At 30.1% G+C, this 15,329-nt stretch overlaps 1 protein-coding gene across 1 annotated transcript in view; it reads left to right on the top strand.

Annotated features, from left to right (window-relative positions):
* The window catches only part of LOC110931252, a 29,895-nt gene extending 16,824 nt beyond the window's left edge, over positions 1–13,071 (top strand). Inside the window, exon 3 of the mRNA XM_022174653.1 lies at positions 13,043–13,071. Coding sequence (XP_022030345.1) covers positions 13,043–13,071 — 29 coding nt within the window. The remainder of the gene's footprint in view (positions 1–13,042) is intronic.
* Positions 13,072–15,329: the final 2,258 nt, after the last annotated feature.

A 15,329-nucleotide genomic window follows, 5' to 3' on the forward strand; every position in this document is an offset into this window, starting at 1 on the left:
GTACGGCTGGGATGATCGGGTACGTATCGTACGATAAGCCCTATTGTACGTTACACTTTTTCTATATATATAATTGATAAAATTACACCCGATATTAAATACATAAAATTTTTATAATATTACATTTTTGCTCCCTTAATATAGTACTAGTTTATAAACCCGTGTATTACACGGATTAAATATAAAAAAAAACTTAGATTGAATAATATTTTAATTTATAAGTGTTACAAACCCGTGTATTAAAATAAAAAAAAAATTGTAAATCATACTTCTATTTAATCCTAATCACATAGTTAAAAAATGTAATAATATTATAATCTAATTATTACGTGTTTCCGATTAGTATTAATATAAGGATAGTTTAGTAAAAAAGATCTAATTATTGTATTTTTTATTTTACGATAATATTTAACAAAATAAATTGTATTTATCTATAAAATCAATTAAATAGTGCATCCTAATATGGTTATTAACATATTTAATTAAATTTATTACATTAGTAAGCATAAGGATTAAAAAGTTATTTTTAAATAAAATGTAAGTCCAAATTGTAAAGTTGAAGGAGAGAGTGACCCGTGATAATAATTGGAATCTTATATTAAAAGTTAAGTAAGATTTGATGTTTATTAAAAGCTAAATTAGAGTGACGTGTGGCATTAAGAAGACTTTTTTATTAGTAGATTTGTTACTTTATCATATTTATCAATACTTAGTATTTTAAATCATTTGGTTTTAGAAATATACGTGGATAATCTATATATGTGGTTAATCTTAATGAGGTGTTATATTATCAAATTGGGGATATTAATAATAATAGTTTTGTTATATATAATAACTAGGTTAGAACCCCGTGTATTACACGGGTTGAATAAATATAACTTTATATGCTAAGTAATAAAATAGTTACATCGTTTAAAAACTCGTGTATTGCACAATTTGAATAAACACATGTCTTACACAAATAATGTAATCCGTTAACACATTTAGTCATCAACATGTGTCTTCTAACAAAATGAACTTTGAGGTACTATTTACTTATTGTAACATCTCACTTTATTTTTTATTAGGTTAGAGAATTGTGTATTACATGGTTTATAACATTTTACTTTGTTTTTTTATTTATTATTAGGTTAGAAACTTACGTATTACTTGATGTTGGATAATCAGCAAAAAAAAAGAAAAGAAATATTTTAGTAAAAAATATTAAATATATAAGAGATAAGTTGGATATTATGATGTAATATTATTATTTCATTGGAGTGTAAAACGGTATAATGGGATCCTTTATTAAAAGTAGGATTCTAATTATACCACATGTATAAAAAATATATATGTCCTACATGTATTGAATAAATCCTTTTTAACGAAACAATTGATTAAAATAAATATTTTTTTAATATGTGATTATCAGTTATCCTTGTCCTTATCATCAAATATAAAAACAATTAAAACTGCAAATTAAATAAAATCTTTATCTTTATAAATATTTTAGTTAATTACATAGTTAGTCCCTGTGGTTTGCACAAATTAACATACTTATGTACTAATAGATTAAAATCACATTCTAGGGTATTAACTTTTCATCTTGTAACGTTTGGAGGTATTAACGTTATTTGTAGGTTTAAAATCACATTCTATTAGTACCTAAGTATGTTATTTTGTGCAAACCATAGGGGCTAACTATGTTAATACCCTAGAAGTTAATACATTCAAACGTTACAAAATGAAAAGTTAATACCCTATAAGGTGATTTTAAATTATTAGTACCTAAAGATGTTATTTTATGCAAACCACATGGACTAACTATGTAATTAACTTTAAATATTTAAAATGCTAATATATTTTTTAGATTTTAATAGTTAATATATGATTATAATAATTAATATATTATTATCAGTTATCTTTGTCTTTATCATTAAATCTCTTCTATAAATTTTAAATTTTAAATTTAATATTATCAATAATTAACTTTCCATAATAAATATTTAAAAAATAATTAAAAATGTCTCATAGAGCGCCATGTGTCCCTAACATGGTTTCTTTTATTATATAGTATAGATAAACCTACAATTAAAAGGCTTTTGATTTTAAAGGATATTCATATTAAACATAGACATATTAAAAAAAATATAATGACCCTTTTATCGTATGTCATAAGGGTGAAGATAATCTTGATCTTTAATATGTAAAATCGGTATATTCAAGAGATAAAGTAATTCTTATATTTTTATATAGATATCATATAGTATAATTTTGTAACTCAAGTATCATGGTATATCAATTTCTTTTGAGTGAGATAATGCATAAAAAATTATTTATTAAGGTGGAGAATGGTCTTTATAAAAATTAGTTATTATTATTATTATTATTATTATTATTATTATTATTATTATTATTATTATTATTTATTATGGTTGATTTAGTATAATAAATTACCACATAGTATTTTGATAAAATCCCTTATTATGAGAGAATGTCATCTGACATCAAGAGGACTTTTTTATTAGTATTAGATTAGATTTATTTAGGTTTTACTCTTATCATACAAACAAAAGTATTTGGTACTTTTTTTTTTTTTTGAATTATTGGGCTTTGAGTGGAGCAAGAACATGATTGAGATAATAATAATAATATATTATTGAATCTCCTACATTATTATAAAAATAATTTTAACGCAGTTCTTACAGTTCTTAATTGTAAACTTCTATTATAATTCTATAAATATAATATATATTATCTGTCTTTATACAAATATGTTTTTTTTGAACAACAACTATATATATATATATATATATATATATATATATATATATATGGGAAGGTTCAAATGAAAACCACTAGTTATTGTGAAAACTCGAAAACTAATTAAAAAAAGCCAAAAAAAAACATACAAAAAATTTTTTTTTTTTAATTTTTTTTTTTGCAATCAAAATTTCGCAGGTTTTTTAATATAAAAAAAAAATTTCAAAAAAAAAAAAAAAAAATTTGTGTAGTGTACATGTGTAATACTGCACATATGTATGTGTACTACACATGTGTATTATTACACGTGTGCACTACACAAAAATTTTTTTTTTTTGTTTTTTTGAAAAAAAAAATTTTATATATAAAAACTAGCGATTTTTATAAAAAAAAAATTGAAAAAAAAAAATTTTTTGTGTGTTTTTTAGGCTTTTTTTAGTTAGTTTTCGAGTTTTCACAATAAAAGTGGTTTTCATTTGAACCTTCCCCTATATATGTATATATATATAGAGGAAGGTTCAAATGAAAACCACTTTTATTGTGAAAACTCGAAAACTAACTAAAAAAAGCCTAAAAAACACACAAATTTTTTTTTTCAATTTTTTTTATAAAAATCGCTAGTTTTTATATATAAAAAAAACTTTTTTTCAAAAAAAAAAAATATTTTTGTGTAGTGCACATGTGTATAATAATACACATGTGTAGTATACATACATATATGCAGTATTATTACACATGTGCACTACACAAAAAAATTTTTTTTTTTGAATTTTTTTTTTATATTAAAAAACCTGCGAAATTTTGATTGCAAAAAAAAATTTTTAAAAAAAATTTTTTGTATGTTTTTTTGGCTTTTTTTAATTAGTTTTCGAGTTTTCACAATAACTAGTGGTTTTCATTTGAAACTTCCCCTTTATATATATATATATATAGGGGAAGGTTCAAAAAACTTTCTCCTTTATCTGCTCCAGCATCTTTTTGACCGGAAGGAAGGTGCTTTCAAAAAACTTTAATATTCCTCGCTTGCCAAATCCTCCACGTTGTAGCCGTAGCAACCGTGTACACGATCCTCTTCCAAATATGTGTATGTGTATGTGAAGAGGTAAACTTCTATTATAATTGTTACCTGAATTCAAGCAATAATAAGCATTGATATAGACTGTATTGAGAGCAAAGGTGTTTGAGAAATTTGATAACCTTTTCAACGTAATAGCATAAAAAATAGTCACATCTGATGCAACCAAACAATGTGTAACAACATAAAAAATAGTCACATCTGATGCAACCAAACAATAACAATAATTATTTTTTATTTAATTTATCTTAAAAAAAAACAAGTAAAGATTCATATGATTAAAGCCAATGGAAATGGAATCATATTAAATGCATCATTATATGTACGAATAAAGTTACAACACAAATTAAAGTAATAATAACATCTGGTGTTAGTTATAGTATAGAATAATTGTGTATCTGTCTTATTGTATTGTATTATTCCCACTTATGTTTACGTGTCCTAAAAGAATCATATGTTATTAGTTGATGTAATATATTTATTCTCCCTTACCAAAAGGATATATTTTGTATAATAATAAATAAATGGGTCAACAGTTAAAAGTGAAATAAAGCTGTATCAAAGTATAAAAGAACTATGAATAAAAGTGTTTTATACAATTATTAAAACTAGGGGTGTGCAAAAAACTAAATTAACTGAACCATAACCGATTTAACTGATAAAACCGAACAAAAAAGAACCGAATCAAATCAAAAACCAGTGGATCGGTCAATAGTTTTTTTTGAAAACCGAATGTAGTATGTTGGTTATGGTTATCAATGTTTCATACCCACCATAACCGAACCAACATGTAATAATTTTTTTAGAATTTAGGACTTTTCACCAGTTTTCTTTAATATTTGATGTTTTTGATTAAAGATTCTTAGTATTTATGGGTTATTTTATATTGTTTTGCGGTTTTAGTTAAATGTTTATTTAAATTTATGAAATATATCACATCACTTTATTTGAGTATTCAGTGTTAATATTATAGATTATATGTATTTTTAATACTATGTAATATACTAACATGTACAAATATGCAATAACAATTTATTCCATGTTAAAAAATTAACATATTTTAAGCTAGGCTAAATAATGGTTAACCACCCACAACCGACCTGCTATAATCATCAAAACCGATTAACCATAACCGCTATAACCGATCGGTTATGGTTATCCATTAACAGACATAGCGGCTATGGTTATGGTTTTAGATCAAAACCGACCCAAACCGACTCATACACACCCCTAATCAAAACTATTGTGAATAGGAATTTTATTTATTTACTTATTTATTTTTATCATTTTATCTTTTTGTATGTTTGTATATATTTACCTCTTAAATTTCAGCACCGGCACATACAAACTCTTAACTTTTTAAAGACTTTGTAATCAAGTTTTACGTATTTATTTTTATGTACGTGTGGGTATAAATTCAAGTTTGTTTACGTTTTGACGTATATTTTTCTGGAAATGAGTCGAATCATATATAATACGTTTTCATGCTTATTTTTATGTACGTTTTCGGTTGATCTGCGTTTTAATATAAAAATTTTGCGAAACGCCGCGACAACACGCGAAGCAATTTAGTAGTTAAACTATAAAAATGAAAACGTCACTTTCCGTAAACTCATCTAAAAAATACGTCACGTTATTTTAAAAAAATAAACAAATTTCAAACTTACAAATAAACACTCATGCATTATCTTCATTTTCACAATTGAGCCACAAAAATATTTCTGAAATACTCTCAAAAGTTATCGATCAATCAACAAAAATATGTCGTCAGAAAATGACTAGTCTCCGACAACAAATTGGTGATTCCCATTTTACCTCTTATACATAAACTAGGAAAATCATTAAAAAATAAAATAAAAAGTTTAGTTCTAGTTTATAAGTTGTATGGTACTCATTGTATTATGTAATACTTGGCATATAATAAGTAAATGTAGGCAATGGGTTTTATCATACTGGGTCTTTGGACAGTGAATTTCTCCTAGAATGATGGCAGGTCTAGTCATCGGCGCTGTCTGTGACATAGAGCGTGAGTGGTCTTTTATCAATGAATTTGCCCATATGACCGTACTTATATAGTATTTGTTAGCTGTTAAAAAAATAGAGTTAAATGTCATTTTAGTCTCTCTGGTTTTGGCTATTTTGCTAGTTTAGTCCAAATGTTTCATTTTTCGCCCGTGGATCCAAAAAAGTTTCACTGTTGCCATTTTAGTCCACAGAGTTAACTTCATCCATTATTTCTGTTAACGGGAAGGGTGATTCGGTCATTTTATATGGCCGAATTGCCTTTATAGTTAACATAATTACATATAAAATGACCGAATTTCCCTTCTGGTTCACAAAAAAAAATAGATGAAGTTAATCCAGTTGACTAAAATGGTAACGGTAAAACCTTTTTAAACTCATATGAGAAAAATAAAACATTTTTACTAAACTCTTAAAATAATCCAAACCACACATTCACTAAAATAAATTTAACTCAAAAAAAATAAGTAGTTGCAATAAGTCGCCATAAATATCTTGACTTAACTATGATATGAAACATTCGCAGTAGAAGCAATAAGTCGCCATAAATATCTTGACTTTTTCCCATAAATATCTCAACTATGACTTTTTTTTTTTTGAACGGCTAATTTTCACTATGATATTGAATCAACATTCGGAAAACAAAAAGAGAAATTATCTTTCTTTATCATTTTTAACAAATATATTAAACAATAAAAGAATTGTTAAAATCCGCATAGATAAGCATTGTTAAAATCCGCATAGATCCCTTAAATAACACGTATAAAACCCTCTAAATGTAGGCCAGGGTAAAAAAAACTAAAGTTTCTATTGGTTGTTAGTGTATTCCTAGATAGAGGATCATGTACATTAATTCAGAAGTGTGAGAAGTGTATTATAACATTATGTATAACACTATATAACACCATAGAAACACCGGGTAACACCATATAACACTATGTAACACTATATAACAAATATAACACTATATTTTGTCTGATAGCATGTTTATGATAGATGTATAGTGTTATATATTGTTATATAGTGTTATATAGTATTACATAGTTTTATATGATGTTACATAATATTATACAGTGTTTATATGGTGTTATAATACACTTCTCACATTTCTCACACTTTTGGATTAATGTACAGGATCCCTACCATGTATTTCTATATATTTAAAAAAAGTTTGGGAATTTTCTAAAAAGTGATGTTTTTACACAAGGGTTTTTTTTTTTAAACATGTAACATTTTATACATAGCGTTTTTTATCTAGTTGTCAACGTTGTGTCTTAAGTTTGAACGCCATTTTACATTGGGTTATTAGATTTTATCACCCTTAACTATTGGCTATTGGCTATTGGCCGCTGTCACCCCTAACTATCACTTTGACGCCTGTCAACCCCAACTTAACACTTAGTGTGTTCTGTCACCACGTCGTTAACTGATCACTAACTTTTGATCATGTTACTACACTTTTTGAGGTGTCATAGGGATCTGGGAAGGTTTTAGGGATCTTAAGACACCCCCAAAAGTATAGTAACAGGATCAAAAGTTAGTGATCTGGTGACAGAACACACTAAGTGTTAAGTTGAGGGTGGTGGGCGTCAAAGTGATAATTAGGGATGGCAGCTGCCAATGGCCAATAGTTAAAGGTGATAAAATCCAATAACCCTTTTACATTTGATGTTTTATATAGATTTCAATTTGCACAGGGTATTTTACACCTAATGTCAAATCACACATAGTGTTATACACACATAAGTGTTCATTTTTTTATATAACAATACTTAGGGGCTGTTTGGCAACATCTTAATGGTTAAGTGCTGAATTAGTAAGAGGTTTGAACCATTAAGCGCTGAACCAATAAGTGGTTTGAACCATTAAGAGCATGTATAATGCTTAACCGTTCAGAGGCAAATGTCTGACCAATTCAGATTAGAGGTCTTAACCATTCAGACTATGTATCAATCTTAACCATTCAGAGGCAAATGTTTGAACCATTCAGACATCTGCTCATGAAACAAACAATATAAATCATTAAGTGCTGAACCAGTAAAAGGTCTGAACCATTAAGAGCATCATTAAGAGGTAAACAAACAACCCTTTAATATCTATTAAAATTTAAAGATCAAAGAATACTCAATTTTATCTTCACATCAAAGTCATCAAACTTCTTGTGATGCATTTATTCTAGAAATATAGGAATCATTCTTAAGAAAACATTAGTAATGGTTATATTTTTAGCCTTTTAGGATTTGACTATGGTATTTACTTATAATACTTTTTTATTGTAGGAATTACATATATTTGATATTATAAATATTTAAATGTCCATTTAAACATCTATATGTGGTTGGGTCATGAGTATATGAGAGTGACCTCACCTTACAAACAAAAGGTCTTATCGGGCTACGTTTGGAATTTCAATTATGCTCAAAGGAATATTCCCCTTCTATTATTTCATATATAAATAAACAACTTATTTGTGCAATAATCACTTGTAACTTGTGTTTTAGGAATATAAAAAAAAATCTTGATTTTTTACTTTTAACCCAAAAGCTTTTACCTTTTGCAATTTTAACCCTACATAATTTGTTTTTTAACTTTAACCCAAAACTTTTCATTATTTGCAATTTAACTTCACAACTTTTGTCACTTATACTTTTCATTTTTGTCAAATTTTCGTTTTACGTATAATTCTAAATTTTTCGAGTTAATACAACGCAACATTTTACGTATAGTTCTAAATTTTCGTTTTACGTATAGTTCTTTGTGCATAACCACTTGTAACTTGTGCTTTAGGATTTTTTCAAAAAGAAATTGATTTTTTTACTTTTAACCCAAAGGTTTTTACCTTTTGCAATTTTAACCCTACATAATTTGTTTTTTTAACTTTAACCCAATACTTTTCATTATTTGCAATTTAACTTCACAACTTTTGTCACTTATACTTTTCATCTTTGTCAAATTTTCGTTTTACGTATAGTTCTAAATTTTTCGAGTTAATACAATGCAACGTACGAGTGTGGTTCAACTTTATGTTTTGTTTCAAAATTTTCAAGTTAACACTATAGTTCAACGTTTTTACCTCAATTTTTTCATGTTTGACAGATTCGTCGCAACACGCAGATCCTAGGTCGAGTCAGTGTTGGTGGTCGATGACGGTTATGTGACATTAGTACTATTTGACACTGTTTTACGCCCCGGCGCAACGCGGGTGTGCTTTGGGGGTTTTCCAAAAAAAATGGTTATGCATATGGTTGTCGTAACCTTGGCTTTGGGGGTTTTCCAAAACAAAAATTGATTTTTTTACTTTTCACCAAAATGTATTTCATAAATTACTTTTAACCCAAAACTATTTGTTTTTTTACTTTTAACACAAAACTTTTTTATCTTTTGCAATCTATCCTCACAACTTTTTTAACTTTCAACTTTGGTCCTTTATAATTTTGATTTTCCGCAAATTTTTCGTTTTATGCTTGGTTCTAAATTTTGTGACTTAACACGTCGCAACTTGCGTCTTTGGTTTAACGTTTTTACGTTTCATTTTAAATTTTACGAGTTAACACGACGCAACGTGCGTGTGTGGGTGAACGTTTTTACATCGTCTATTTTTTCCCGTTTGACAGGTTTAACATAACGTGTGTGTCCTAGATCGACTTAGTTATAACTAAAGAATACTCGCCGCATTACGGCGGGTCTCAATTCTAATTTCTATTATAAAGTAATGTTATATTATTAATTAAAAAATAATATTTTTTGAACGACAAATGTTGTTTTACACAAAAATCCTAATTTACATTCTTTGCCCAGGTTTAAACTAACGACTAACCTTCTAATAGCATGTGCCTCTACCAAATGAGCTATCCTCACATCGACAATCACTCTAACAACGGAAGGCAATATATATATATATATATATAATGGAAGGAAAATAGAGTTTAGTGATTGGGTTAATAAACTAACCGTCGTAACCATTTACTCACATAGCCACGTGAGAAATTGTTCGTAATCACTAAAAGTGGTATCTCGTTCTTCTAGTGGGTGCTAAACACTCCTCTAAAAGAACACGAAAAATGGAATCGCAATATTACAACATGTCGCAATTGGGTGCCCAATTTCACTACATGGACGAAAAAAACAAGTGACCATCTTTAAAGATCCACGCCAACATGTAGAGAGAAAGTAAGGATGCAACAACATTGTCATCCTACAAGTGTTTACTAGAAAGGGTTACCCAATTTACCACTTTCTCAGAGAATCCGTGGCCAATGACCGAAACGCAACTGGAGCTGAAAAGTTACCCCTCCAAAGGAGGAAGAAGAAGTTCTGTGACTTTGATGCCATGAAAACATCAATTGTTGGATGAAGAATCAAAGAAGGTAGATTTAAAGCTTCTTTCTGAAGTCATAAGATGGTTATACTAGTGCAAAGTTGAACGTGGTCCTAGCAAGAAAAAATGAAATAACAAAACGTTACAATTGGAATGATTGATCATTCGTTGTTTTTTAATGGAGTGTTAGTATCCTATTTTTGCTTTTTATTCTTAATTAAAATGTTTGCTTGAATTAATGAATTGTCAATTTATTTTTTATTTTCAATTTTTAAATTAATTTAATAGTTATAAGTTACAATAAAAATTGTGTTAAATAAACTATGTTTTTAATAAATTTATATGATGTGGCATTTTGATACCCTTCAAAGTTTGGTAGTTTTGAGAAGTTAGAGGAAAGTTGATATGACAGTGAGAAAACTATTGGGAAGAACCATCAAATTTTGGTAGATACCTTATGCCCTTACTAAGACCATGTGTAGTGGGGCGTGATTTTTAAAAAAAATTGAAAAATAACGCCCTAAAACGCCCCCACTACCACTACATGGGGCGTTTTATTGCAAAAATTTTGAAAAAAAATGGTTTCGGCGTTTTCTTCAAAACGCCCACACTACAAATTGGATGCATATGAGAACAAAGGGTGGACCAATGGAAAGGGAACAAGTGGGCTGACACACTCTAACTTTTGCATGTGATTGTGTAGCCACTTTTGATTACTTTTTTTTTTTTATGATTGAATGGGCATTATGGGGCATTATACCCACTACACCACTTTTGCTATAATGCCCCCTTGCTGACTAGGACGCCACGTGTCGTATAATGCCCCATGGTGGGGGCATTATAAGGTTCTACCACTACACATGGTCTAATAGTCAATAACACTTGAACAATAGGTAAATCATTCGTTTGATGCCACTTCTAGCTAAACCAGCTCATATGCGCATATGGCCAGATGAGAGGTGCATAATTTGAATCGCGTGTATGCCTAGCATCTTCGAGTGCTTGTAAGGTTATTTCCAAGCTAGAAGGGGGGGTGGGGGGATGTTGTTTAAGCTTGGTGTCGATTGAAACGATTCAAAGTAAAGTTTAAACTTAACGCTTGTGATTTCGTGAACCTTTATGCATGACACTGTATCAGAAATGTATTTTGAAGCATATGAATTCATAACATTGTAATCTTGATGAGTTTCAATTCTACGTCGTGAAGTCGACATCAACAACAAATTCAAATTATAGGGTTTATGCGAGAAGAAAGTAAGTTTTCACAACCCAAATATTGTGAATAGTTATAGTTTTGACATAGCTTGACTATATTCATATGGATAGTATTCTCATAGCTTGATAGTAATCGTATAAATAATTGTTGGACCTACAAAAGAACAGATGATATTCAAAATCCAAAACATTACTTGTTGATCAAGAAATAAACACTTAATGAAGCATTCTCCTTCCAAAGATAGTGAATCTTGAACACTAATCGAAACATCTATTGAAGACATTCAAAGATTTGTTTGAAGCCTTGGAACCACTGTTGAAGAAGAAGAAACCACTGATCAAGGGCAAAGCTCTGTTTAAGCAAAATACTAATCATGAAGACCAAACATTTGTTATGGCCAAACAAGTTTGATACAAGGCAACAACAGTTTGAAGAACAAAGGTTTATCCAATGTAACAGTATTTAGCTTAGAACATATGTTTAATGTAATAGATCCGATGTTAGATGCCCACAAATATTTGCCAACATTTGAGGAATCTTTTCTGTTAGGATTGTTAGATGTCACTATCAAGGTGACGTCAGGTGATTGCAAACAGAGCTTTCGTACTTGTATAAATAGATCTCATGTGTTAGAGATCTATTTGATCACATTCATTCCTTTTGTACAAACAATAAAGTGTATGATCAGGCTGAGTGGGAGTTTGTATAATCATTGTACTGTAATTGAAATAATTGAATTCAATATAAAAAAATCTTGATATAACTTCCAGCTTGTGTGTTTATCTTGTTTACTTTACAATTTATAAATTGTTTGTTCTCCATTGTTTAAACTCACAAGTATAACAAACTTAGATCCTACAATAATATTCATATAGTTTAATAATTTTGCATGGCTTGATAGTATTTGCATGGCTTAGTAGTATTCGTAAGGCTCATAAAGTATTTGTAGATAGTTTTGTCACACCCCAACCGATGGTAGAAACATCGGAGTGAGACGAACGAGATTGCTCGAGACTTCATAACATTAAATGTGACAAGTATTTAATAAATGATTTCATTTCATAGCTAAGATCAAGTACATTGTTTGAAATAGAATACAACAAGTTGAAACAAATTGAATTACAATACAACAAGTATTAATGTTTAAAGTGCGTTTCTAGCCATCCTACTAAGTTCCGTGCATCATCATCATCATCATCATCATCATCATCATCATCATCATCATCGTCAAAATCCTGCAACATGTTCTAAAGTATAGTTCAATACGAAAGTATTGGCGAGTATACAAGTTTTGAGTACTAGCATATAGGTATAAAAGTTGAACAATCCACATGACAAACTTAGTTATCAAGATTAACGTATAAACTGGCATGTGAATAAACAAGTCAACCCTAAGATTACCGAAAGTATGAATGAATGACTTAACATGACCTCACGAACACGAGCGGCGCGTTACTATTATAGTGCTATACATGTTAAGGGTAGTGATCGGAGTGTCGCGCTCCGGTCAAAGATAATATTTATAAGCCCAAATTACCCTTAACTATGTGTTAGTGGTAGTAAGGGGTCGAACCACAAAGAGTGTGTGGTTTGCGAATGGATTCGATTGAATTAAAATGAAAGTCACAAATTATGAAGCTTGCTATAATGTTTTTGTATTTTTATTTAGTTGAAAAAGATGTGAATTGGTTTAATTGATTAAAAACTAATGATTAACGGTTGCAAGAAAACTTGACTACTAAACAATAATGATAAAAAGGATTCACGCCCAGTTTCGGTAATTGCCAACCTAGGGTTTCTACAAGTTTTAGATTCAACTCAATTGTATACGATTAGCGGATTTAGTGTACCGTTACTTAGGTGCCAATAACTATCAACGTTTCGAAAAACGGATAAGAATGCACTTTGTAATCAACACAAGTAAAACCTAACCAAGACAATGCATAACTACACATAACTATTTCGCAAAGTCGTAACTTTATAATCGTTCGACAATTTAAGAATACGAAACAAATGTAAACTATTGTCAATGGTTTCAAAAATCAATACAAGTTGTCACAAAGTTGAATCAAGAACAATTCAAAACCCTAAATTAAACAACTACCTACACCGGAGTGAAACCAAGGTGATTAGCCGCTCATGGTTGAAGAAACTTGATCACCGGATGATTGGAACTTGACTTGGACCATCTTGAAGCTTGAACAATAGAGAAATGGTGGATGTTGAGGGTTTTGGTGAAGGATGATGGTAAAAGGAATGATGTATCGGTGATTAGGGTTTATAGATGGATTGATGATTGTGAATGATGATTATGTTCTTGATGATTCAGATGATGATTGGTGATTAGAGATGAATTGGTAGTGAATGGTAGTTGAATTAGGCTCCCAAGAACTTGATTTCAAACTCCCAAGATGTGTAACTCCCGTATTCATGGCCTCCCTTCCAATAGAAATCGTTTTTTTACATAAGAAACATCAATTTCGCGTTTTCAAGATTTAAAGCCCGTCGCTGATGGCCTTGACCCCGTCGGCGACGCCCTCTCAAAAGGTGAAAATCAGCCGACGCCTTGTTTGACTGGATACGACCAATGTTACCAGACGGGTGTTTCTAGAGCCCGTCCCGGACGGCCTATAGCCCGTCGGCGACGGCCTCTCCAACTCCAATTCTTCATTTTCTTCACTTTGCATTCCCGGTTGATCCGTAACGCGTCCCGGTTGTCCGGTTTTCTTCCCGGTGACTCGTAAAGCTCCCAAAAAGCTCCTTAAACTCCATCAAACCTGCAAAACACATTTTTAATTAAGAGTAGGCTATTCAGAATTAAAACTTATGTAAAAACATCAAGTTACACGATTATGAACACCGGTTTTCAACCACGTATCACATCCCCACACTTGTCTTTTGCTTGCCCTCAAGCAAATCTGTTTTTCACTTTCACGTGGGTCGAACAGAGAATACACTCCCCATTCCCGAGACGAAGGTTAAGGTCAATTGTCATACTAAATTTCAAACTCTTTACAATTTTCAACATATTTAACGGTAAAGTGCATTCACATAATGTATATCCAAGATTAACCCGCCCGTGAAACCAACAATTCATGCACATCCCTCACAATGTTCTCTCCACTCGGTTTATAAATTGGCTAATTTTCATAATGTATTAGCACTTCAAAGAATAATCGCTCAAAACCGATTAGAACACGTACTCGCATAAGCTTGCAACTCAATCGTTCTCCACCGCCGATCACGAATACTAAGCACAAGTCATAAGGTCTTTATAAGGGTTGTAACAGGGCTAGACTAAGGGTAGGAAATAAGGTATTTTAAAGTGGCTAAGGTGATGAAAATTCGATTTTTTATTACAAAACAACTATTCTAAATACGACGAACTACCAAAATCAAACTAGAAGGCAACAATTTTTCGCCTTTTATTTCTCAAGCTAAAAACACATATTTTTATTCTTTTCTCGACAATTTTCTATTCTTTTTCGTAACATTTTTCTGATTTTTCTCTTTTTTTATATATATGCACACAAACAATTCACGACTATACAAACTTGATTCCTATAATCAAATTTCCATCACATGGGTTTAAAAGAAAAAAGGTTTAATGTTATGGGCTATAGGGTGGTCAAACGAAAGGATTAGGCTCAAAATTGGCTACCAAAGGATGAATTTTTGGGTAAGGATATAAAAATGGTGTAAAATGGAAAAGGTTTACCTAATGCCTTAATCATTCTCGTGCTTGTATTCGGTCTATGGTCTCAAACGTATCAAAAGTTTCAAGTTCTACAATACATGACTAATGGTCTACTCAAACAAAGAAACATACATATGTAATTCTATGATATAAAATGGCTCAAAACCTCACATATATAAAGGGTATGGTATGTGACATGCATAATATGCTAGTTTCTTAGGCGGATTATTCCCAAATAACCACCCGCTAAATACCTGTC

Source organism: Helianthus annuus, chromosome 3 (assembly GCF_002127325.2).
Source record: "Helianthus annuus cultivar XRQ/B chromosome 3, HanXRQr2.0-SUNRISE, whole genome shotgun sequence".
Lineage (NCBI taxonomy): Eukaryota > Viridiplantae > Streptophyta > Magnoliopsida > Asterales > Asteraceae > Helianthus > Helianthus annuus.